The 24,428-nt window shown below is 54.0% G+C and overlaps 3 protein-coding genes across 4 annotated transcripts; 2 read left to right on the top strand and 1 right to left on the bottom strand.

Moving 5' to 3' along the window:
* The first annotated feature begins 1,146 nt into the window (after positions 1–1,146).
* Jph4 (junctophilin 4) lies at positions 1,147–10,875 on the top strand. The gene is made up of 6 exons (XM_021182130.2): positions 1,147–1,746; positions 2,288–2,837; positions 3,551–4,322; positions 7,511–7,629; positions 7,891–8,423; positions 9,307–10,875. Exons 2-6 carry the CDS (start codon positions 2,459–2,461, stop codon positions 9,388–9,390), a joined length of 1,887 nt encoding a protein of 628 aa, XP_021037789.1. The 5' UTR covers positions 1,147–1,746; positions 2,288–2,458; the 3' UTR covers positions 9,391–10,875.
* Positions 10,876–11,113: 238 nt separating this feature from the next.
* Ap1g2 (adaptor related protein complex 1 subunit gamma 2) lies at positions 11,114–19,051 on the top strand. The gene is made up of 22 exons (XM_021181735.2): positions 11,114–11,212; positions 11,591–11,795; positions 12,283–12,407; positions 12,544–12,685; positions 12,796–12,892; positions 13,067–13,143; positions 13,267–13,362; positions 13,837–13,917; positions 14,223–14,321; positions 14,473–14,528; positions 14,683–14,796; positions 14,951–15,091; positions 15,171–15,225; positions 15,300–15,422; positions 16,050–16,139; positions 16,215–16,342; positions 16,561–16,665; positions 16,951–17,077; positions 17,159–17,309; positions 17,859–18,022; positions 18,550–18,648; positions 18,728–19,051. The coding sequence occupies exons 2-22, from the start codon at positions 11,592–11,594 to the stop codon at positions 18,827–18,829; spliced, it is 2,376 nt and encodes a 791-aa protein (XP_021037394.1). The 5' UTR covers positions 11,114–11,212; position 11,591; the 3' UTR covers positions 18,830–19,051.
* Thtpa (thiamine triphosphatase) lies at positions 18,912–23,190 on the bottom strand. 2 transcript variants are annotated; one of them, XM_085828646.1, is made up of 2 exons: positions 21,907–23,190; positions 18,912–20,505 (listed from the first exon to the last, which is right to left on the bottom strand). In XM_085828646.1, the coding sequence occupies exons 1-2, from the start codon at positions 22,435–22,437 to the stop codon at positions 20,422–20,424; spliced, it is 615 nt and encodes a 204-aa protein (XP_085684772.1). In that variant the 5' UTR covers positions 22,438–23,190; the 3' UTR covers positions 18,912–20,421. The 2 variants fall into 2 exon arrangements, with proteins under 2 accessions (XP_085684772.1, XP_021037395.1); XM_021181736.3 differs by having other exon boundaries at positions 21,891–23,128.
* Between the last annotated feature and the right edge of the window lie 1,238 nt (positions 23,191–24,428).

The raw sequence follows: 24,428 nt of genomic DNA, 5'->3' as shown, positions 1-24,428 counted from the left end.
AAGACCCAGAATTCTGTTCCCAACACCAACAAAAATAAAAATCTGCGTGTTAGTGTTCTACTTCTAGCTTTGCCAACTCTGCCGTGTGCCCCTTGGTGAATGACTTCCCCCGGGGGCTCTGGATCTCTTTAAATCTGGTACGGGGATGAGGGGTGGGCAGCGGGGACTAGGTCCTATGGGGAAAGAAAGGCAATTGAGCACACTGGTGCCTCCTTCCCTGTAAATGCGCAGGGGCAGGCCTGAGGACGCTGAGAAGGGAGGGGATGCAGCATGTGAATACCTGTGTGGTCTACTTGTGCTGTCAATCTGGAGAGTGGACACGAAAAGAGGGCAATGACGGGCTTAAGGGGCCACAGCAAAAGCCTGCTCAAGCAAACTTGTGTAATTTGCTGTGTTGTGAAAGAGAAGACTCCAGAGCCCTAAGATCTTGGTGGCCTCCTCAAATTTGAGCCCCCTTAATGAACATACCAACACTCCCTTCAGAGGGCCCATCCTTGAGAAACTGTTGGTGTCCGCAGACTATGGTGTGCATTAGCTTAGTGGGGTCTCCAGACAGGGCCCCATCTCAAGCTACCTCTAAAACTGTGACAGGGTGGGCGCTGTCTGGTGGAGGAGTTTGAGCTTAATGGGCAGAGGTATCCACGTTCAAATGCCTCCTGGCTTCCGGCCAAGCAGCTGGCAGGTTCATCCCTCTCCCCAGGGTCCTCATAAACACCACTTCCGGACCTCCTGTCTCCATGTGGGCTCTTCCTGCCGGGATTTCTATTCTCATGCCTGCCCTTTCTCTGCAGAGCTTTCTCCCTCTCGTCGTCGCAAGCCTTATTTCGCTCTCTTCTCCCTATCTGATTCTGCTCCCCTCCTTCCCTCCACCCTTGACTTTTCTCCCTAGCCATCTCTCAAGAGTCCTGGAATGGGTCTCCCTCGCCATCTCCCATGCCGGGTGTATCTCCCCCTGCCATAGCTCTCACCCCTGCACCTCATTCTTTGTATTCCTCTCGCACTCCCGGTCTCCCCAGCATCTCTCCTCCCCCGCCTGGCTCTGGCCTCCCCCTGCCTCCCCATCTTAAGACTCCTCCCCCTAGCTTCTCTCCCCTCCCCTCCCTCCGCCTCACTCCACTCCCTGCCTGCATGCCAGGGTTTCTTTCCACCGTGGGGGTCTCTGAGCCTTCCATTCTCCTCTCCGCCTGCCTTCTCCCTCACCTCAGGGGTAGCGAACCCCCTTTTTTTCTGCCTGAGCATCCTCTCACCACCCCCACTGCCACTGACTCTCTCCCCACCCTCTCCTCTCTGCTTCTCTCTGCCCCTTTAAATCTGCCTGGCCCAGCCTCCCCCTTGATGCTGGGTTTGGAGCAAACATTGATTTGTGCTGGGATGGAATTGGAATTTTGATTTTTTTTTTCCTCTCCCAACCATAAGAAGAAAAAAATAAAAACACCCCCTCTTGATAGCCCCCTCCCCTTTCCCATCCAGCCCCCAGCTCCTCTTCGCTGTCTCCGTTCAAGGCAGATTTTTTCCCCCTACACTTATTCTCATCCCCTCCACCCTGCCACTACCTCACCCCCCACACTAGCCTGCACCTTCAACCGAGGAGAGGGGACTCTCCCATAGCTCCCCCACCTTCCTTCTCTGGGTTGTAGCAGTCTCTCCGGAAAGGAAGGGGGCTTGGCTTGTCCGGGTGAGGTGTGAGTGGAGGGACCCTGCCATGGAAACTGCGCCCGGGAGGCAGCCTGAGCCCCAGCACACATGGTGAGTAACCTGTCCCCTCCCTTTCGCCAGTCTGCCCATCCCTACCCTCATCCCCCACCCCACCCCCAACATCCCCATTCTACCATCGGCCCACCTGGGGCCGGTTTTCTAGCTACATTTTTACCCCCTTGCCTCCCCCGCACCCGGGTTTGCTAGCGGAGCCAAAGAATCCAGGCAGAGGGGTCCAAATCGCCAGGAAAGCAGGTGTCGGAAGACCCTGCCCTGGCCCCTCCCAGGTCCCCCACCTCCAACTGCCATCCACACTCCACACTCTGGGGTTCTGGGTTGGAAAAGTAGGACTCGGGATCAGCGCTGGGACCCCAAGTCCCGAGAGGCGCCCTCTACAAGTTGGGAGGGATGGGAAAGCCCCCTTGCCCTCAACGCTTGGGAGCTGCTGAAAGATGCTGCCTAGGGGGGATGGGAGGAGGGCTGGAGGGCGGTGCTGATGCCCTAAAGCTACCGGCAGGGGAGCGGCTGGCAAAGAAGGGGACCTTGCATTCCACTTGCCTCGCTCTCCACTTGCACCCCTCTTTCTCCGCAGCCACTCAGGATGAGGGTCCGGCCCTGCCTGCCCGCGCTGGGGCCCCTCCGCCCAGCCCCGGTCTAACTGCCCCCGCCCCCAAGCCTCGCCCGGCCCCCAGGCCCCCAGCCGGCTCTCCAGCCCCAGGATGCGCTGAGCTGCCGGGGGGCTGAGGCCGCGCCAACTACATGCATGTCCCCCGGGGGCAAGTTCGACTTTGACGACGGGGGCTGCTACGTGGGGGGCTGGGAGGCGGGGCGGGCACATGGCTACGGCGTGTGCACCGGGCCCGGCGCCCAGGGAGAGTACAGCGGCTGCTGGGCTCACGGCTTCGAGTCGCTGGGTGTCTTCACGGGGCCCGGCGGACACAGTTACCAGGGCCACTGGCAGCAGGGCAAGCGCGAAGGGCTGGGCGTGGAGCGCAAGAGCCGCTGGACCTACCGCGGCGAGTGGCTGGGCGGGCTGAAGGGGCGCAGCGGCGTATGGGAGAGCGTGTCCGGCTTGCGCTACGCCGGGCTCTGGAAGGACGGCTTCCAGGACGGCTACGGCACCGAGACCTACTCGGATGGAGGTGCGGGGCCCGGCCCACTACTGTCCGCCCGTCCGCGTGCGCCTCCCGTCGGCCTGGGGCGCGTGTGCTTCCCCAGCCTTCCGCCTTCCACGCCCTGCTATTCCCATCCTCCATCCTCCTTCCCCAGCCATATGCGTGCGGTGCGCCAGCCTTCTGTTCCCAGTATTGCCGTCCGTCCCTCACACCATCCCCCAGCTCAGGACCCCAACCTCCATCTTCCTGCCTCTCCCACCACCACCACCACCACCATACTCATAACAAACTCATTTGACAGTTTTTCTTCCTGCTTCTCTCTCATTCCAACCTGCCTGCCCTTTCCACCTGCCTGACCCCTCGCCACTTAACCTGTAATCTTCAAGTCAGCTTGTAGCCTGCTGTCCTGCTTGCCTGTCACGTGCCTTTTTTACACACTGCCACCTGTCAGCTTGCGCATCACGGTCTCTGAGCCACCTGTCCTTCATATACTCCAGCCTGCCCGTTTCTCTGCCTTTCCCCAGTCCACTGACATTGCCAAAATCCACGTGTTTATGCTACTCTAACTGTCTTCATCTGCTCTTTCACACCTTCCAACGAAGCATGGCCTGTTCTTTCCCAGACCTCCACACTCCCTGCTTCCACCTGTCACTTGAGCTTCCAAGGGCTTTGGGGCTACGAATTAGTGGGTTTGGGAGCCCACTGAAATGTTCTGACTTTTCACTCCTATACACCCACAGGCACTTACCAAGGCCAGTGGCAAGCCGGGAAACGCCACGGCTACGGGGTGCGCCAAAGTGTACCCTACCACCAGGCGGCGCTTCTGCGCTCACCCCGCCGCACCTCCCTGGACTCCGGCCACAGCGACCCCCCGACGCCGCCTCCACCCCTACCCCTACCAGGAGATGAAGGAGGCAGCCCAGCCTCCGGCTCCCGAGGCGGCTTCGTGCTGGCGGGGCCAGGGGACGCCGACGGGGCGTCTTCTCGTAAGCGCACCCCAGCAGCAGGTGGATTCTTCCGCCGTTCACTGCTGCTCAGCGGGCTCCGGGCTGGTGGGCGCCGCAGCTCCCTGGGCAGCAAGAGGGGATCTCTACGCAGCGAGGTGAGCAGCGAAGTGGGCAGTACAGGACCCCCGGGCTCCGAGGCCAGCGGGCCCCCAATCCCAGCTCCACCTGCCCTCATCGAGGGCTCAGCCACTGAGGTGTACGCCGGTGAGTGGCGTGCGGACCGGCGCAGTGGCTATGGAGTGAGCCAGAGATCCAACGGGCTGCGCTACGAAGGCGAGTGGCTGGGCAACCGACGCCACGGATACGGGCGCACCACCCGGCCCGATGGCTCCCGTGAGGAGGGCAAGTACAAGCGTAACCGGCTGGTACACGGGGGACGTGTCCGCAGCCTCCTGCCTCTGGCCCTTAGACGGGGCAAAGTCAAGGAGAAAGTGGACAGGGCTGTCGAAGGTGCCCGTCGAGCTGTGAGTGCTGCCCGCCAGCGCCAGGAAATTGCAGCTGCCAGGTGGGCATCTGGTGCACAGATCCAACTTGGGTTGAGAGGAGAGGTTCCTCTGGGTACTAACCACACTTAAGAGAGAACCAAGACCCAAGCTCTACAGCTTATTGGGGAAACATGAGCAGGCCTGTGTCCAGATAGTTGTAGCCCTAGGACTGGGGGTGTTTAGAACTGAGGCTATAGATGGGTGTGGGTGTAACCGTGGGTGACTGAGTGTTGGGGCGGGGGTGGGGGGAGTAAGACAATGCCACAGTCTATTGTGTGGATATGTGCACCTATAGATTCCTTGGTGGGTGACTGGCACAGTGAACGCTGCTTTGTACAGGCCCTGAAACCTCTTGGTTTCCCTGGTCTTCTTGCTTAGCTCATTCAGCCTTCAGGCCTCAGACTGCTAGCTTCCATCCTGGACAAAACACTATAGACCTTTCCTCACTAGTTTCCAGCCTGACTTTATTTCAGCCTTGGCTGTAGTCTATTTCTAGCTTTTGAGGAGGTCTGGTTTTTACAGCTGAAATCTATTCTCTACCCACTTTGCCTGCTCTGGCTTCTTTTACTCAGATCTGAAGGGAGGAGTCTTGCCTCTAAAGAAGATTTGTCTTTCAGTAAATAAGATTACATTTCCACGCATCAGAGTCTTGTTAGCTAAAGCAGTAAAGTCCAGAAGGACTACTAGACAGGTGTGGGGCTGGGCGCCGTGGCACAAGCCTTTAATCCCACCATTCAGGAGGCAGAGGCAAGCAGATCTCTTGAGTTCGAGGCCAGCCTAGTCTTCAGGGCTACTTTCAAGATAGCAAGGGCTACACAGAGAAACCCTGTATCAGGGGGGAAAAATTTTTAAGTAACAAGTAAAATGATTTTTAATAATATATTTTTATTTAAGCCATATTTCTAAAATTTTTATCCTTTCAAACAGCAATGTAATATGCATTCCTTCTGGATTCTTTAAAATGTTGCATGTAGTTTTTTCACTTACATCATTTCTGGTTGAGAGCAGCCACATTTTAAGTGCGTAATAGTTCTGTGAGATAGCACAGATCTAAAAATAGCCAAAATTGGTTTGGAATGAGAGTCAAGGACCCTTGCTTTATGGAGTTCACACATTTGAATGTTTACGTATTGTGCTCTTGAGTGAGGTAATGAGGGTTGAGGGTACTTTAGAGGGCACAAGGATAGGCCTAAATATGAATCAAGAACTTGCACCATGGGCAAGTTGTTGTATACGTGCCCATGTGTGAATATGCTTAAGTATGACATGTCAAATCCTGAGTAGATGACTGGGCCAGAGAATGTGTCTGTAGTTGTATCTGGCTGTATGGATCCTAGAATCTAGGCCTTAAGCCAGGACAGAGGGAGATCAGCGCATCATGGAACGTTTTGGGCTAGATAGGGTGGAGGCATGTGCAGGGAGGTGGGGGGGGGGGGGGACTGATCTCACTAACTAGAAGATCAGGCAGTGGGAAGAAGATGCTGGCTGGTCTCCCCAGCAACAGGCTTGGCAACCCTGATTGGCTGTTGGCTGCCATGGAAACAGCAGAGCCTCAGCAGCAGGTGCATCCACCAGGTAGCTTGAGTCCAGCCTGATGCCTGAGCACATACCAAGTCTACTGCTTAGACTTAATAATCCACATCCTCAATGTCTAAAGCCACAGGTTTTTGTGGCCATCAACAGAACTCAGTGCAACCGAAGAGTGAAGCTCAGATCAGTTCAGAACCCAGCTCAATTCCAGGTCAGGGTTAGTCATAAACGTTATAAAAACCCTGAGTACAACAGGGTTATCTGATGTCCCGCCATGTAAGCTTTAAAGCACTTAACACACCAGCTATGAAGGAAGAAGGCTGTCCATATGTCCACGGTATACAATAGGAAGTTCACCAAAAATTACAGTGGATCTCACCAACCACCAGTTACAAACTGCCTTTCTTAAATGGATTTAAAAAAAAAAAAAAAAAAGCCCATGCCCAAAAGGAGCCTTGAGTCTTAATCCAGTCAGACCATAGCAAATGCATCTGATCGTTTCTGCTCCTTTGTGCCTGACTTCAGTCTAGATTATAAAAGCAATTGGATGATTCTAAACCACCTAATAGCAGAGGGTGTTGAAACGGGAGGAGGATTGAGGAAGCATCTGAAAAAGAGAACTGAGAAACGGTAATGGAGCAAGGATGAGCATCCTTTAAAGTGAGCTGAGCATAGGGAGCAGGCTACGAAAACAAGCGGGCCACAGGAGGAGGCTGAGGCTCTACACAGGTGTAACGTGAGGGGCTGACATCTACACTGGGTGTCAGGGCGTGCACTGGTAGGGAAGGGCATCATATGGAGAGAGGGAGAGAGAGAGAGAGAGAGAGAGAGAGAGAGAGAGAGAGAGAGAGAGCTTCTCGTATTCCAGCTCTAAGCTGGACATAGCAGCTCGCCTTTAGCCCCAACACTTGGGAAATAGAAGCAAAAAGAAGGAGTCTTGGCTACATAGTGCGTTTGAAGCCAGTCTAGTCTATGTGAGTTTCAGAAAGAGGGACTTGTAGATCTCAGAGATGTGTTGGAGTTGGGGGAGGCAGGGACAGGAACAGAGGAGAAGAATGTGATAACAGAAGCCAAACAAAAGCGAGATGAAAACTTTTCCTTCCAGGAAATCTAGACTGGTCTAAGTGGAATAAAATAACCAGGGCTTGCAGTGGGGAGTGGATGACACAGAAGAAGGGGTGGTTGAAGAAGGTGGTTGTGGTGGGTGCTGTTAGAACAGGATAAGGTACTGGATGGCATCTCACATGAAGGAGTTTGACACTCCCCAGCGGGTTGGAGGGGTTGGTAGGAGTCAGAGGTGCTAAGGCAGTAACAGGGCTGCCAGGGAGTTGCCAAGAAAGCAACTGCTCAGTAAACAGAAGCAGGGCATCAGTGGAACACACAGTTGGGAGGGGAGCGGGCCCTGCCGCTGGAAGAAGTGTTACTACGGGACATAAGGGTGGAACAGTGTGAGAGCGGGGGGGGGGGGGGGTGACAGTGTACAGCCCTGGACTAAGTGAAGAACCCAGCCCTGAAGGATGACAACAGCTGGCTTTGTGCAGAGGGATGAGGACCCCAGAGGTAGCTCAAACCAGTCAAATGTGATGCCGTGGGACCCGGTAAGGGGCTGGCACATCAGAGCATGAGTAAATTGATGTGGGGGAAGGTCGGCCAAGACCCTGTTCCTGGGACCCAACAGGGCCGCAGACGCCCTCCTAAAAGCAGTGGCAGCCAGCAGCGTCGCGGAGAAGGCTGTGGAGGCCGCGCGGATGGCCAAGCTGATAGCCCAGGATCTACAACCCATGTTAGAGGCCCCAGGTGAGGTGTGGGTATCCTGTGGGAGGGGCAAGTTCCCAGCGGAGCTGGAGAGGCTCACGGGGTGGGGTTGGGGGCATGGAGATCTGGAGGGGGGAGGGTGTCTTTGGGGGTGGAACCAAGGATGTATGAGGCAGGGTAATGGAAGGTTTGAGGTCTGGTGAAGACAAGCTGGACGTATCCAGAACCCTGGACAGTGCTAATCCTAGCGCTGCAGCCTCTCCGGCTCCTGGCCCCCACTGATTCCTAGCTGTTCCCGCCCAGGCCGCAGACCCAGACAGGATTCAGGAGGTTCTGACACAGAGCCTTTGGATGAGGACAGCCCTGGGGTATACGAAAATGGACTGACCCCCTCAGAGGGCTCTCCGGAACTACCCAGCAGCCCCGCCTCCTCCCACCAACCTTGGCGAGCCCCTGCCTGCCGGAGCCCACTGCCTCCTGGAGGGAACTGGGGCCCCTTCTCCAGCCCTAAAGCTTGGCCGGAGGAGTGGGGGGGTCCTGGTGAGCAGGCAGAGGAACTAGCTGGCTATGAGGCTGAGGACGAGGCTGGGATGCAGGGTCCAGGACCAAGAGATGGTTCCCCACTTCTCGGAGGCTGCAGTGACAGTTCAGGAAGTCTTCGAGAGGAGGAGGGGGAAGACGAAGAGGCCTTGCCCCAACTGAGGGCCCCAGGAGGCTCAGAGTCTGAGCCTGTCACCACGCCAGTTTTGAGGGGCCTGTCTTCAAGGGGTCCTGATGCTGGGTGCCTGACAGAAGAGGTTGAAGAGCCTGCTCCCACCGAGAGGCCTGCCCAGCCGGTGAGATACCCCTCCCCTTTGTGTCCTCTCCAAAGCCCGCCTGCCCTGCATCCCTCCAGACTTCAGTATACTCCCCTGAGGGGCTTCAGTTTCCACCCAGCTTCCTCTCTGCATGGCCGGTCTTGGACCATATCCACTTTATAAAAAAAATAACTTTCCAGCTCAAACGAACCTTGGCGTCTAGCCCTCCCAAAGGACAGCTAAGAATCAGACCTCGGACACTTAAGTAACCTGGCCCTAGTTACAAACTAATAATTAATGGTAGAATCAGAGCACTTTTTCCTGTTCTCCTTCCACATCATTTCCAGCCCCAGTTTCCTGCTCCACCTCCACCCCCCACCTCCATACTTTCTCTCTTTGGTGCCCAGAAATAGGAAAAAATTGTTCCTCCCAACCCTCACTCTCCCTCCCTCTCCTGAGAAAGGGGGGGGGGTGCAGACAGAAAATCGAGAGAGGTGGAGTTTTTCCTCCAGAACCCTCTGCTCTGATTGGATTCCAGGCCTTCTCCCATCTCCTAGCAACCACATCCTCCCTCACCCCTTCCTCCCTCTGCCTTACTGCAGTACTGGCTGCTGCTGCCAATGTCTGCTGCTAAGGCCAGGCACCTTCTGCCTTGCCCACATGATACGCTGAGGGATGGGGAGAGCGGTGGTGGTGGTGGTGGGTGGGTGGAGGCACTGCCTGCTATCTTCAGAGTATGAGGGCAGGGCCCTGCATAGAAGCGAGGTCCTTCAGAGCCTGAAACAAAGGGTGTGTTCCTCTGCTCTCACCTGTGTGGGGAGGTGTCTGGGACCCTTCGGCTTTGCTGATAAAGCCAGAGCAGGGAGGTGGGACCTATGCTTGCCTTCCGGGACTGACTCCACTTCACCCTCTGTCTCTTTAGGGAGCTGCCAACCCCCTGGTGGTGGGAGCTGTGGCCTTGCTGGACCTCAGCTTGGCCTTCCTGTTCTCCCAGCTCCTCACCTGAGGCAACATCCTGGCTTCCTCCGGGTTCTGGCTGCCTGCCTCTGCACCCACTCTGACCTTCGACCTGCCTTCTCTTCTCTCCTCCTCCACCCACTTGTGTTTTCCCCTCTCTCCTATCTCCGGGGCCCCTTTCTTTTGGTCTCTCGCTTCTTCCTTCCCTCTATTCTTTGAGATGGTCTCATTTATTCTAGACCTGTCTCTGGTCTTCCTGGTTTTTCTTTCCCACCCTGACCCCTTCTCTCTCTAGATTGTTTACATATGAAGGGCTGTTCTCTCTCAGAGTTGCTCTCTCCTCTGAGATACACAAATCTAAGTCAGACCATTGCCCCCCCCCCCATGTCCTCCCCAACCTTTTCTTTGAATCAAAACTTCACTAAGGGTGGGGGTTTGGTGTCCTGAGGAATCTCCTGGAATCTGAGTGGAGGGGAGAAAGGAAATGCATAAGAAGTGATTGGGTGGCCAGACAAGGCATTGCCTGAGCCACTTGGGGCTCACTGGCCCCAAGGGAAAGCTGCAGGAAAAGTACCCTCCACTCTTACCTCCCAGAACCTACCTAAGTTCTTGCCTAATTTGATCTTCCCTGAGGGAGAAAAGGGGAGCGAACAACAGGAAACTCCCCGTGCTCCCTCTCCTGTCCTCCTCAACCAAGTCCCTCTCCCAACCCCCAAGGATGGCATGCCAAGCCAAGAGCATTGTGAAAAGCAACGAAAAACCATCTGGTGCAACCAAGCCCGCCCCTCTTCAGACTCTGCCACTCACCTCTCTACCCTTCTCTGCCCCCCTGAAAATTTATTTGGTTGGTCTGGACTCACTTGTGGCCTTTGATTAAATTCTTAAGGGGACTGAAGAAGACATTTCTGCAGAGGGTTAGAGGCGCTGCAGCAAGCGAGGACCCCACTCCTCAGCTCTGGCAGTTGTGGGGCACACACGTTGAGGGCTGAAGGGCAGCAGATGCTGCCACAGGTCTAGTTTCTAACCCCTCAAGTAGACTCCTGCGAGGTGGGGAGCTAACGGGGAATCAGAGGAAGCCGCTGCCCCACACTTCCGGGCAGGGCAGAGGTGGGTGTCAACCCCGGACAAGAGGTGGGGGGAGAGCCTGTCTGAGATTATGGCTGATCCCTGGAACTAACTTTCCCTCTGGGGACAGAAAGCTCTACAAGAGGGGACTGTGGAACCCCGGGGGACTTTCCTACCCTGCATGAGGCAGAGGCAAGCTGCCTGCCAATCAATCCCCTTCCTCAAGGAATGGCCTTGCCCAGGAATGCCCACCACACACACACTCTTCTTATTTTTCTAGTCAACCTCTACTCCCTGGCCTGCCTTCCTCCTGCCTCCCTCCCTCCCTTCCTTCCTTCCTTCTCAATCTTTACTTCTGATTTCTATTTCATGGAATTTGGGATTGAAGTTATACAACAGTGCCGCCAACATCAAGTCTTGCAGGAAAAAAAAAATAACAAAGAAATTTAACAAAAAAAGTATATTAATAAAAAAGTTCCAAAAAGGGGGGGACTGTCATCTCCTTTGGGGTGCGATGGCTTCTGACTCAAGCTCTCTGAGTGCCACCTGGTGGGGTGGATGAAAAGTGAGGCCCCTCGGGGAGCCACAATCCTGGGTACAATTCTAGACTTCTTTACCAAAGTGCCAGAGACAGGCCAGAGGTCAGAAATGTCAAGACGCCTCAGCAGGGAGGCCCTAGAGGGGCGGGGTCCCGTGATAGAGGCGGGGAAGAGGGAAGGGCCCGAACCGAGCACCAACCCCAGCTCTGTCCCATACCAGGAAGTGCTGGGTGGGGGGTAGAGGAGCAAAGTTGACACCGAAGCCAGGTGAGCTTGGGACTGGGAAACTAGTGCCTTCTGAAGTGGGAATGGGGGCAAGAAATCTCGCGAAGGGAATAGCACAGAGAACCAGAAGGAAAACTAAAGAGGAGAAACTGGCCCGGGAAGGAGAGCGAGAAATTGACTGGTCTGTAGCGCAGGCTCAGTAGAAACAGCCACAGGGTGGAGCAAGGACGCATGCGTAGTGGGGATGTCCTTGCGAGGCGGGAGGGTGGCCCCCGGGTACATGTGGGAGGTAAAAGTGGGCACAGTTTTAGGGCGGCGGTGGGACGCAATCCCTTCGAGATCTTGGCACAAGGCAATTCTGTCCAACTGGCTAGAACGTGTTGAAATAAAGTCTTTTCAACTCCCGGGCTCTGTCCCCAGGATGGTGGTGCATTCGTTGAGACTTCAGGACCTAATCGAAGAGATTCGCGGGGCCAAGACGCAGGCCCAGGAACGGGAGGTGATCCAGAAGGAGTGCGCCCAAATTCGGGCCTCCTTCCGCGATGGGGATCCCCTGCAGAGGCATCGCCAGCTGGCCAAACTGCTCTACGTCCATATGTTGGGCTACCCCGCCCACTTTGGACAGGTACTGGCCTGGGATGGCTACAAAATTTGAGAAAGATGGCCAGTGCGCCCCTTTGTGTTTGTACCCAGGCTGTGGGTTGTTTTGTTTTGTTTTCTCCAGTTTTTTTTTTTTTTTGTTTCGAAACAGGTTCTCTATAGCCCGGACTGGGAACTCGAGAAAACCCTGCCTCCGTTTCAGTGTAGGGATTTTCAGGCATGCCCCGCCCTACCCAGCTAAATCCTTTCGTTTTTGAACCTTTTATCACCCTACTAGTGATTTCTTGCCAGCCCCGTTCAGCACCTCCCCATCCCCTTTCCAGCCTACACTCCTACACAGGTCCCTGAAACCTGCCTGCTGTCATCTGGATCCACACTTTAAGCCTCTGGTTACAGAGAGAGTGATGAAATATGATCCCTCACAAGTTAATCTGGCCTAAAGGAGGTTGTAGCCCGGAAGTTAGTGCCCTGTGGTTTCACACTGCCCTCCTGGTCTGCCTCCTTCCCTATAGATGGAGTGCCTGAAACTGATCGCCTCCCCCAGATTCACAGACAAGAGGGTGGGCTACCTTGGGGCCATGCTTCTATTGGATGAGAGGCACGATTCCCATCTGCTCATTACCAACAGCATCAAGAAGTGAGATGGTTCTGGGGCACTTGAAATCAGGGTGCTGGGAGAGGGGGAACTGCAAAATTCCAGCGGGCTGCCTGCTATCAGTACTGCAACAAACTGGTTTTCTCAGACTTGACTGACCATCCTTCCAACCTTACAGTGACCTGAGCCAAGGGAACCAGCCAGTTCAAGGCCTGGCCCTGTGTACTCTGAGTACCATGGGCTCTGCTGAGATGTGCCGGGACCTAGCCCCGGAGGTGGAAAAGCTGCTTCTGCAGCCCAGCCCCTATGTGCGGAAGAAGGTGAGGTGTGGACGGTTACCTCTCCAGAACTTGTTCCCGGTCTGGCCACCATGTGGAAGAGGTGTGGACTCTAACTTGGTGGCCCTTTCTGAGGCCCTTGACTTCTGCAGGCTATTTTGACTGCAGTGCACATGATCCGGAAGGACCCTGAGCTCTCCGGCATCTTCCTCCCACCTTGTACCAAACTGCTTCGTGAGCGTCATCATGGTAAGGGCCCAGGGATGTCCGCTGTCCACTTCCGGTCTGGCTATGAATAGATGAAATGAAAAGCAAATCAGGAAACCCAGCTCGTCGGCTAAGGGCGGTGCACACATACAAACACACGTGTAGTAGAGCGTCCCATGGCCTGGCCCACCATTCACTGCCCCACCCTGACCCCAGGCATCCAGCTGGGCACAGTCACGCTGATCACGGAGCTCTGTGAAAGAAACCCTGCAGCCCTCAGGCACTTTCGCAAGGTGGGCTAGCGAAGGGGCGGGGCCGTGGGGCAGGCAGAGGTGGATGGTGGGCGCGCAATTGGGGCTGATGGTTGAGAAGAGACAGGGAGAGCCCAGACAAAGCTGGATGCGCCCTTCTTCCAGGTAGTGCCGCAGCTGGTACAGATCCTCCGGACTCTGGTGACTACAGGATACTCCACGGAGCACAGCATCTCTGGAGTCAGCGACCCCTTCTTGCAGGTGGGCAGAGCCTTACTTGCTGTGTTCCCAGAACAAAGAAGGCTTCCCAGGAAGACGACCATGGCCAGTGGTCACTTCCCATTTTGGCCCAGTCCTTGTAAGAAGGGAGCGAACTCAGGATTGCTCTGGTCATCCTAAGACTGGGGAAATGAAGGGTGGCTACAAGAAAGTCCAGTTTGGTAGCCATATAAAAAAGCCTATTCCAAAGCCCGGCATGGTGGCAGAGGCAGGTGAATTATGTGAGGCAGAGACCTGGTCTACAGAGTGAGTTCCAGCACAGCCACAGCTACAGAGAGAAAAACCCTCCTGTTCTAAACTCCCCTGACTCTATGTAACTCTGACCTCCTCCCATCCAAGGGACCTGTAGAGGTAAAAGGGTGTCAGACCCATTGCAGTGTTGTCTACAATGTTAGGTCTTTTTACCTCGGACCCATGACCCTACCCTATGAACCACTCTGCTCCAATCTCTTTCAGGTCCAGATACTCCGCCTACTTCGGATCCTGGGACGGAACCATGAAGAAAGTAGCGAGACCATGAACGACTTGCTGGCCCAGGTAGGAGGCACACCTTAGGCCTGGTGGTTTCTTAGGCTCCATCAGCCCTGGACATTCCTCACATGACCATTTGCCACACAGAGGCCATGTAATTTCCTTTCTGCCCCCCCCCCCTGAATTCCATGAAGGACAGCTATAGTCTGTCATTGTGCTGCTGCCCTGGTGTGTAGGCAGTCCCTAACATCTAGTGGGGTTCTGGGGTTCAGGGAGCTTTGTGAGGGACTGGAAGATAAACAGAGCACAGTGGTCTCCTTCCAGCCACCACTAGAGTCCTACACAGATGAACATCTCCCCCATCCGCACAGGTCGCCACCAACACAGACACCAGCCGAAATGCAGGCAACGCTGTCCTGTTGGAAACAGTGCTTACCATCATGGCCATCCACTCTGCCGTCGGCCTCCGGGTAGCGTTCCATGCTCATGTGCTCTTCTGCTGGGGCCCCACCTCCTCAGCTGGTCCTGGTCCCTGGCGTTTCCCTAACCCCCCGTCATGGAGGAGATCCCACTGAAGAAGTGGCTTCTTCCCTGACTGTCTCCATCTTCTTCTTCCCATAGGTTCTAGCTGTTAACATTCTTGGTCGTTTCTTGCTCAACAATGACAAGAATATTAGGTAACAGCCAGGATCTGGCTAGATTGTACCACTAGACACCTGGGCATTCCTCCCTTCTGACCCACCAACCTCTTAGGTATACTGGGGGGGGGGGGCAACACAGGGTATCAAGGCAGATGACCCCGTGTGATATGGCCTCTCTTCCCCTGACCAGGTATGTGGCTCTGACATCATTGCTGCAGCTGGTGCAGTCTGACCACAGTGCTGTACAACGTCACCGGTCCACTGTGGTGGAGTGTCTACAGGAAACGGACGCCTCCCTTAGCAGGTAGGCAGAGGGAGAAGGGAGAAGGGGACAGGGCAGAGGACACAGTGCCTGGTGGCCGAAACTCAAACCAGCTCAGAGCATCTGGCGTAAGAACTAGAGGAAAAGGAGCTTGGAAACCGAGGAGTCATCTGCAGGGATGCCTCTCTCTCACCAGGCGGGCCCTGGAGCTGAGCCTGGCTCTGGTGAACAGCTCCAATGTACGAGCCATGATGCAGGAGCTGCAGGCCTTTCTAGAGTCCTGCCCCCCTGATCTTCGGGCTGATTGTGCCTCAGGCATTCTGTTGGCTGCCGAGAGGTAAGTGACAAATGGCTTCGAGTCAGAGGCTGCGGCCTGGGGAGGGGCAGTGACAGCACTGATGAGCCATGTCCCCTAGGTTTGCTCCCAGCAAGCGATGGCACATAGACACCATCCTGCACGTGCTGACCACGGTAAGAGGGGACCAGGCAGGGAGTTGGGCAGGAGTTAGCAGAACGCTGACTTGGCCACATCCACCCCTCTCCAGGCAGGAGCCCATGTGAGGGATGATGCAGTGGCCAACCTGACCCAGCTGATTGGAGAGGCCGAGGAGCTGCATACCTACTCTGTGCGCCGCCTCTACAGTGCCTTAGCAGAGGATATCTCCCAGGTATCACTCCTGTCTCCCTAGGTCCAGCTGACCAGCCTTCTCAAATTTGAATGCTTTTCCCCACATGCGGAGTTGCCAGAAGATGGCCAAAGACCAAGCCCCCCTTTACTTAAGCTTCTGTCCTGCCCCTGGTGACTACAGGCTGCATCTCCAGATAAATAATTTTATTTCCTTTAAGCTCCATGTCCTCAACTTTCTAGAATGCCTACCTCTCAGGCTGTCTTCGAGATCACATGAGATATATTAAGTTTGGCACATACAGTCATTTATATTATTACTTTCAGTGTCCAATGGACTAACAGGGGCCACCCTAAGATATCTATAACTCCCTTGTCAACTTAAGTGGAGTAAGTAGAAACCATCCCTGTTTTTTTTTTTTTAAGAGAGCCTCTCAGGGCTCTGTCATGTGGTCAAGCCATGTAGTTCTGGTACTCGCCCACCAGAGGGCAGTAGTAGCCAAAAATGCTAAGATGGAGCCTGCTACCAAACTTAAATTTCCCTCCCTACCCTGCCAACCCAACCTTCTTTGCCCTGCAGTAAAGAGACATGGTAGGGTTCAGAAGAGAGGACCACACCCCCCAGCCCCAACCCCAAAACCAGCCCCTCAGTGTCTCATCTCCCATCCAGCAACCACTGGTTCAGGTGGCAGCCTGGTGCATTGGCGAGTATGGGGACCTCCTGCTGGAAGGTAACTGTGAGGAGACGGAGCCTTTTCAGGTGAGACCTGAGGAGTGAGCGATACCCTGGGGAGGATTCTCCAGGACAGACATGACCTGTTGTCCACACCTGAAGGTGGAAGAAGAGGATGTGCTAGCACTGTTGGAAAAGGTGCTGCAGTCCCATATGTCCCTGCCAGCCACTCGGGGCTACGCCATCACAGCCCTCATGAAGCTGAGCACCCGGCTCCGGGGAGACAACAAGTAAGAAGGGGTCTCCTGTCCCCTTGAAAGACATCCTTCCGCCAGGCCTACTAAGTCCCCAGGCACGCATCCCTCTCCCCGCCTAGCCTTAGGAATCTGCTTTTGAGCCACATATATCAGGGGTCTCCTTACTCTGTGAGGCTCTCCCTTCCCTCTCATCCTGGAGTGGAAGAGCAGGCCAACCGCCACTGCCTCTCACAGGCCACATGGTGGCCCAGTCGTATCCGCCAGGTGGTGTCCATCTATGGGAGCTGTGTGGACTTAGAGCTGCAACAGCGGGCTGTGGAGTATAACACACTCTTCCAGAAGTACGACCACATGAGGTGTGTCCTGAGGCCTGCAGGTAGAACTTCAGACTCTCCGTTCCCAGGGCGCTCTTCAGAGTCTCTGGGGGGGGGGGAACGACTCACCTCCCATCCATAGTGGATGGCAAGCTGGTTTCCCATCCTCATCTGTTGTCGGAAGACTAGCGACTGTGCCCTGTCTTAGGAAGCCAGGACGACACTTGTGACCCTGCATGCCACAGCCCTGTGTCCTTGGTCTTCTTCCCAAATGTTTCTGTGAGAACGTATGCTTCACACAGGAAACCTTGCGTTCCATCCCTTCAGAGCCGCCATCCTAGAAAAGATGCCTCTTGTAGAGCGCCGTGACCCCCACGTTAAAGAGGGAGGGAAGGAGAAGCAAACGGAAGCCCAGCTCTTGGAAGTGACAGCCCCTGCCCCCACAGAACCCCAGGTGAGGAGGTGGGAGGACCTGGATAGAGAAGACTTATGAGGGTGTTCATGCCCTGCTGTGACCTCCTGCCCTTTTTCCCAGGCCACCAAACTCTTAGATCTACTGGATCTCCTGGGTGACACTTCAGAGCCTCTCTCTTCTGGGCATGCCCAGTATCTTCCTCCTCAGGCTCCTTCCCCAGGGGAAACCTTAATTCATCTCCTCGACCTTCCCTGTGCACCACCACCCCCAGGTAGGCCTCAGCTAAGGGAGAAACATTCTAGAAGTGGGGTGGGAATGGGTCTTTTCTCTCTCTGAGCCAAGGATAGGGACACCCATCTCAGTATGCAAAGTTCCATGGCGGTCCCATCTTTAATGTACTTGTACTTCTCACCCCAGTCTGCAGGCTTGTTTCCACTCCAGCCTGCACTATCACTTCCCACTGCCCACTCTATTGGTCTCTTCAACTCCCCAAAGCCTTCCACCTCAACCCCTTAACATTTCACGTTCTTTACCCAACACCAAAAGGACTACTACTAGCGGATACTACTCACTCTTCAGCTAAATGCCATCTTTCTACCCTCCCCTGTTTAACTTGGTTCATCACGGCCATGATTATCTTGCATTTCGATGTTTCTCTTCCCCCAACTAGATAGCCAGCCCAAGCCTTAGCTTGTCTACTTTTATCATTAGATCCGGGGCAGCTGCAGGGTCAAGGCTGGCTCACTCCATTTTTACTGGCTGAGTGGCTGGGTGTTCTATCTTAAGCCTGTGCACTGAGCTGCCTCTCTCCCTTCTCCAGCTCCCATCCCCAGTGTCAGAGTGTTTGAGCGTGAGGGCCTACAGCTGGATCTTTCTTTCATGCGGCCCTTGGAAACCCCTGCTTTGCTCTTGGTCACTGCCACCACCACCAACTCCTCAAAGGAGGATGTTACCCACTTCGTTTGCCAGGCAGCTGTGCCCAAGGTTTGAAAACAATGGGGTTTAGCCAGGTGTGATAGCTGGTGCCTGTAATTGTAGAACTTAGAAGCCTGAGGCAGGGGGACTCATTGTTTGAGGCCAACCTGCCGTAAACATAGTGACTTTGAAGCCAATTTGAGCTACACTGTTTCAATAAAAGAAAAAAAAAATAGCATTCAGAGGTAGCCGGGGAACTTCAGAAGAGGCCAGAAAGAAATGGAGGAGGGAGCCGGGCGTGGTGGCACACGCCTTTAATCCCAGCACTCGGGAGGCAGAGGCAGGCAGATTTCTGAGTTCGGGGCCAGCCTGGTCTACAAACTGAGTGCCAGGACAGCCAGGGCTACACAGAGAAACCCTGTCTCCAAAAAAAAAAAAAAAGAAATGGAGGAGGGTGGGAGGTAGAGTATACTGGGAAAGGAGTGATTGTGTTATTGGGGTGTTATCCAAAACTGTTTGGGAGCCACAGGATACGGAGGACTGCCTGAGCCCAACCAGAGGCCTTACTATGCTCTGCCCAAATCTCCCATGCTCAGAGTTTCCAGCTGCAGTTACAGGCCCCCAGTGGGAACACAATTCCAGCTCGGGGTGATCTTCCCATCACCCAGGTCTTCAGAATCCTCAATCCTAACAAGGTGAGTTGTCAGACGCTGCCGGTAAGAGGGATGGAAGCAATATGAGACCTGACCCTGGTCTCTGCTTTCCTGTTTTTAGGCACCTTTGCGACTTAAGCTGCGCCTCACCTACAACCACTCTGGCCAGCCAGTACAGGAGATCTTTGAGGTGGATAACTTGCCTGTGGAGACGTGGCAGTAACCGACTGTGGTCAGTGTCTGGCCTGGGTGTCTCCAGGCTCCTGCTGTCTTATTCAAGGAACAGAAATAAAGACCCACGTAAATGGCGAAGTAACAAGGAAACTTTATTTAAAAGCAAAGTGAGCGTACAAATTAGAAATGCTCTGTAAACGGGTGATGACCACAGTCTTAAGGGCCCAGGGTAGTTGCCCGGTGTTCCTTTAATAAAGTCTCAGGGAACGGAGGTGTTAGCTGCGAAGTGGCATAATTTGAGAGATTCTCTGTTTTCATTGACAGGCTTGGATTCTGTCAGCCTTTCCTCTCTGTGTAACCCTTCCCATGATGCAGCTGACTTTAATGATAAGCTAACACATTCTGCACAGGCATAGGGCAGTCCATAGGGAGTTCTTAAAAGGTCACCCAAAGATCACAGGTTACCCCAAACCCGTCTAGGCCTAATCAGCCCCCTACTTTAGGGTATGTCCTAAAGTGTTTGAATAAAGCTGTCCACAGAAGGGGAGTTTTGATGGCTGCTGGGGAGAGAGAGATTTACTGTCTGAAGTGGGCTCTAAGTGCTACTCGGTACAAGTGGGGTCCTGGCTGCACTGTTAGATGAATGTGTGTGCACGGTGCATGCAGCTGAGGGTCCTAGGATGCCAAGTGGCAGTGAGATGAGAGGTGTGCATAGCTCAAACCAAGTGGAGTTCCAGGCTGCTAAGATGTTCCCTAAGCTTGCCTGCCTCATAACTGCCTCAACTCCTCTCAAATCTTTCTGCACCCTCAGCTTGGGACACAGCCCTGAGGGCCACCAGCAGGTGGCACTCGGACCCTATATTTGTCACGGCAATATAGAGAGCCTGCTTCCTCCCCAACAAATAAAAGTCTATGAAGCGTGAGGAGGGAAGAAAGGCCTGTTTTGACCTAGTTGAGAGAAAAAAAATGTGTAAGAGCAAGGGTGGTGCCTTCTCCACAGGAAGTATGACTTCCTGGAACCCTAGGAACCTGTCTCAACAATGATCATTTTCTTTCTACCCCTCTCTGGGTTGGAGAGCAAAGGTTCTCTCTAAACTGCCACACAGGGCACTCTACCCTCCCGGCACAGCGGCAGGCCCGGAGTTTCTAGATCCCTTAAGGAGTTCCTAACCTTTTCCCCACCTTCTTGCTCTTCCCTACACCCCAGGGCAGGGAAATCCCTGCTGTTTCCCCTCATCTCTAACTCAGCTGTAAGGCGGCTTCAGAGCCTCTGGCAGAATCAATGGCATCGACCAAGGGAGGGGGGGTGGCAAGGGATTTTCCTGTACTTAACTACTGATCACGGCTAAGTGGAAATCCTATAAACACGAGCGGAAATCAATGGAGGCTGCTTAGCGGCCAGGGGAGAGGGGCGGCCCACAGATTGCATCTGACGGATGAGGGAAGCAGCCAGGGAGGGCTCCAGGAAGGATAGCTCAGAGTGGGCGAAAGACCAGACAGAGCTGGAGGGGAAAGTGGCTCCGTTGTGAGGGAAAGGGGCACCGTGGGTCTGGATGTGAATGGCCACTTCAGAGTTACCTTCCCTTTTAGAAAGTGAACGCTGTTGTCAGGATGCTGAGTCCCCTGTGGCCTCAGCTGCTTCTAGCAGGCGCTGATAGTCCAGAGGCCTGAAGCGCTGTAGGTATACCATGAGCTTGGCAGGTGCCTTCTCCTGTGCTGGCACTCCTGCGGGCAAGAGGACAATGAGGAGAGAAGCAGGTGGAGCCCTCGGACATGCTTCGGTTCTGTTCCCTGCTTACCCAGCCAGGACTCCAAAGTTTGCAAAGCAGTACTAAGAATCCAGAGGCCATCAGGGCAGTTTCTCCAACCCACCCATTCCCTGCAGAAGTGAGACCCTCCCTGCAAAAACCCACTCGGGTTGTGTGACTGGAAAGCCACCCAAGCGCCTCTCCTTCAGCAATGAGAAATGGTAGAGAAGCATCCTGTGCCACGGAGACAGGGGAGCCAACTCACTTCATTTATTACCGCTTTCTCCCAATCAAGATTCAAGCCCATCTAGGCAAGCCAAAGCTCATTAGCTTGGTAATGGAGCACAGGCAGTGGAGTACAGAAGATAACCAAGTGCTATGGGAAACAGAGGAAAGCAGGGGCTGTGGAGTGGTGCGTGGCGTTCACAGAACCTCAACTCTAACGGTGGCCTGATGCATGCATGCCTTGTTGCTAATGGACAGCAGCCTGCTGACCCACAGCAGGGAAACTCCACGGGTGGTCTCCAAGGAGGCTCAGCCCTCCAGGGCTGTCAGGCTCAGTGCACTGCACAATCTCAGAAGTGTGCAGATGAGCTATTTCAGAACTAGGCATGGAAACAGAAACATCTGACAGAGTTCACCACTGCCCCCGCCCCCCCATACCAGTGTCATGCTCAGCCAAAAGCATGGACGACGGGGTGTGGCTACCTACACCTGTAATACCACAAGCTTAAGGCCTTTCCTGGGCTACATAGAAGACCACAGGAAGAGCCAAGAGAATAATAACCATGTAGGAAGTTGAAAGAGAAGAGAGAAGTTTGTGGGAAGGATCAGAGCAGAGACCTAATAAATAGAACTAGGAGAATTAAGTGATAACCAGGATGAAGATTGGGAACCGGGAAAAATAAAATCCAAATTAGCTACTAAAGAATAGGAAAGGATTTTTATCGAAGTGTAAATAAATTAGATTTTCAAGAAAATCTTTACAAAAAAACAAAAACAGTCGGGCAATGGTGGCGCATGCCTTTAATCCCAGCACTTGGGAGGCAGAGGCAGGTGGGTTTCTGAATTCAAGGTCTACAAGAGTGAGTTCCAGGACAGCCAGGGCTACACAGAGAAACCCTGACTAGAAAAAACAAACAAACAAAAACAAACAAACAAAAAAAAAACAATTTCCCTTACAAAAATGATTTTCACCCTCCAGTCCTCTATGGCTCAGTAAGGACCTGCAGTGAGGTTAAGTGAGAAAAAAGGACAGCCCAAAGGGCCTGTCTTCCTCACCCACCATGCTGCTGAGCATAGAAGGACCTACCTCCCTCACCCACCATGCTTCACACACAAAGGCCTGCCTGTCTCCCTCACCAAGCATGCTACTGACGCTGTTGATCTTCTCTAGGGCAGCCGGGACTTCAGCCTTCTCGTGCACCATGGCCTCTACCTCACCCACAGCATAGCCGAAGTCCGTTGAATCCAAGTCTACTGTGAGCAGAGGCTCCTGTCCATGGGCTCCAGATAAGGCCAGCTTCCAGGAGCTTCGCGTAGTTAGAAAACTAGCTACCTCCTGCAGCTTCAGCGGGCCCAGGACAGCAGCCACGCCTGCAGGCTTCTGCTCCCCAGACCCGAGCAGTTCAAAGAGCTGGGCCACAATCGCAGCTTCCGATGTGACTTCCACATACTCATTGTGAGGTCCTGAGACACCTGTTACTCCAGGACATTTGAGCTCCCATCCACTACCTTCTCGTTGTCGCAGCCAGTGGTCAGACAGCATAAGGCTTAACTCAGAGGTATCATAGTATGTGTCTCGGAAGGTGACCCGGTGCTCCAGGGTGGCCCCCAACTCCTGCAGCCTTTCCTCCGTGTCAGGCTCTGGAGCGAACTTTCGCTCCACTTCAATCAAGACTTGGGCCATATTAACCTGCAACCCTGTTTGCCAGGTATTCACTGCGAGCTCAAGGTGAGGACTAGTCAGCAAAGACCCACTAGTCCTGGATGAATTTAAGATGCATATACACTGTCCCAGAGCTCTGCTCCAGGGACACAAGGCTCTACTTGGAGGTCTCTGCGGGCTGCAACAATGGTGACAAGTCTCCAGTTAAATCCTACTACTGATAACCCAAAAGGCTCCCTAGCAAACAGGCCGTGATGCTGATGACCTATCTTCTCGCTACACCTTGCTACCCAAGGCCAGTGATTCACTGCCCAGGATGATCTACCATTCTTCGCCTAGCACCAAACAGCGGAACCTCGAGACACTCTTCAAGACCCCAGGGTCTCCTTCTCCCGGGACCCGGAAGTGGGGGAAGGGTGCCCACGCTACACCCGCGAGGAATGCCGGGAGCGGTCTCCGGCTCTGGACCTTAGTCCAGGCTTTTTACGCGCGAGTCCGGTCCCAGCACTAGCGGCCATATTAGACCGGTGTGGCGGTGCCGATGACAGGCTAGGCCTGAGAGGTCTGTTAGGTTACGTGCGACCCAACCCGGTAGGCAAGAGAAACGAGAGCTTCCTCTTGCCCGCTGTTCATCCTGTATCTTTCCTGGAGCCCAGGCATCGGCCAAGATCTCGAGCCTTAGCGTGAGCCTGGCATCCTGGGCCTGGTGCATGATGGGAGATGTAGTTCCAAAGGGCCACCTCACCTTTCCTGCCCACCGAGCACTAAGGTGATCAGAATTAGTGTCAGCCAGCGGGACTCTACCTCAAGCTCTACAGGAAGGCTTTGTGGGGTGGCGAACGGGAAGAGTAGTTCCCAACCCCTTCTAGTGTAGACAGTGAATGCGACTGATAAAACACAAGCTATGGCTCCCCACTAAGTGGGGAGTTGTAATGGTTAGGGAGGTGAGTGGAGTAATTCAGTGGTCACTTGGAATATTTTTTATAGTTGTTTTGTCTTATGTTGCTTCTTGTTGTTTTGACACAAGGATCTCATGTAACCCAATTTGGCCTGGAACTCCTGATTCCTCTTCGAGTGAGTGCTGGGTTACCTGTGTGAGCTGCCATGCCCTTACCTCTATCCTGGGATTTTAGAGAGGATGAATGGGAAACTTTGTATCAATGGAGGAAGTGAGGTTTTGAATGTGAATTAGAGATGTAATGGGACAGCTGGAGTGATGGATGCTCAGCACTTAAGTACACTTGCTGTGCTTACGGAGCTGGGATTACCTTCCCACCTCTTAAAGCGCAGGTGGCAACCTCTTTAACTCCAGTTGGGGGGGGGGGGGGTTCTTATGCCCTCTTCTGGCATCCTCCTGTACTGTACTACAGACAAAATACTGGTACATGCGAATGTATGAGAGCGAGAATGAATGAATGAATGAGTGAATGAATATGGTGGGATTTCTGGAGACGTAAGTGGGAATAACCACCTGGGTAAAGGCCCAGAAACTAGCTACAGCACCTAGCCAATATCTAAGCTGACGATGGCTTGAAGTGCAATTGAGTGGCGGGCTAAAAAGCCATGAGTGAGTGGCAGACTCAGTTCAACAGTCGCGGAGGTGGCGTTGTTGGGAGAACGAGCAGCAGACAGGCAGGGTGCTGTACACGTGGTTTCCCACCATCGGGGAAGCTGAGGCAAGAGGTGACAGCTTGCGGAGAGCCTGAGCTGCAGACTGACTTCCAGCCCCTCCTGGGCCAAGAGTGAGACAAGCAGGGAGCATTATGGGAACTTGGCGCTTACAGACATGGCATTTTGAGCTTAGGAAGGCATTAAACAAACTCCTGCTTCTGGTCTATGGGTTGGATCTTATAGAACACAGAAAATACCAGTGCTTCAACAAGACTGAAAAGTAAAGCCAAGGATCTGAGTGGGGAGGGAACATTAGCCCAAACCTCACCCGTCCTCTTTTGTAGACCCACTTGCTCCTGACCATGCTACAACCACCCTCTCCCGCTTCAGTTATATGAGGA

The sequence above is a fragment of the Mus caroli genome, unplaced genomic scaffold (assembly GCF_978045245.1).
Source record: "Mus caroli unplaced genomic scaffold, Mus_caroli_1 scaffold_12, whole genome shotgun sequence".
Lineage (NCBI taxonomy): Eukaryota > Metazoa > Chordata > Mammalia > Rodentia > Muridae > Mus > Mus caroli.
This window is presented reverse-complemented; position numbering and strand designations above follow the sequence as displayed.

What these genes read in the sequence shown, in the direction of transcription:
- Ap1g2 (XM_021181735.2), top strand. Translation starts at nt 11,592, where the DNA reads ATGGTGGTGCATTCGTTGAGACTTCAGGACCTAATCGAAGAGATTCGC. An exon ending in TGAACGACTTGCTGGCCCAG is followed by an intron (nt 13,918 to 14,222) that starts GTAGGAGGCACA and finishes CCATCCGCACAG; the next exon opens with GTCGCCACCAACACAGACAC. An exon ending in AGGAGACGGAGCCTTTTCAG is followed by an intron (nt 16,140 to 16,214) that starts GTGAGACCTGAG and finishes CCACACCTGAAG; the next exon opens with GTGGAAGAAGAGGATGTGCT.
- Thtpa (XM_021181736.3), bottom strand. Translation starts at nt 22,437, where the DNA reads ATGGCCCAAGTCTTGATTGAAGTGGAGCGAAAGTTCGCTCCAGAGCCT. An exon ending in CAGCGTCAGTAGCATGCTTG is followed by an intron (nt 20,506 to 21,890) that starts GTGAGGGAGACA and finishes TCTTGCCCGCAG; the next exon opens with GAGTGCCAGCACAGGAGAAG.
- Jph4 (XM_021182130.2), top strand. Translation starts at nt 2,459, where the DNA reads ATGTCCCCCGGGGGCAAGTTCGACTTTGACGACGGGGGCTGCTACGTG. An exon ending in CAGGAAATTGCAGCTGCCAG is followed by an intron (nt 4,323 to 7,510) that starts GTGGGCATCTGG and finishes GGGACCCAACAG; the next exon opens with GGCCGCAGACGCCCTCCTAA. An exon ending in CCGAGAGGCCTGCCCAGCCG is followed by an intron (nt 8,424 to 9,306) that starts GTGAGATACCCC and finishes CTGTCTCTTTAG; the next exon opens with GGAGCTGCCAACCCCCTGGT.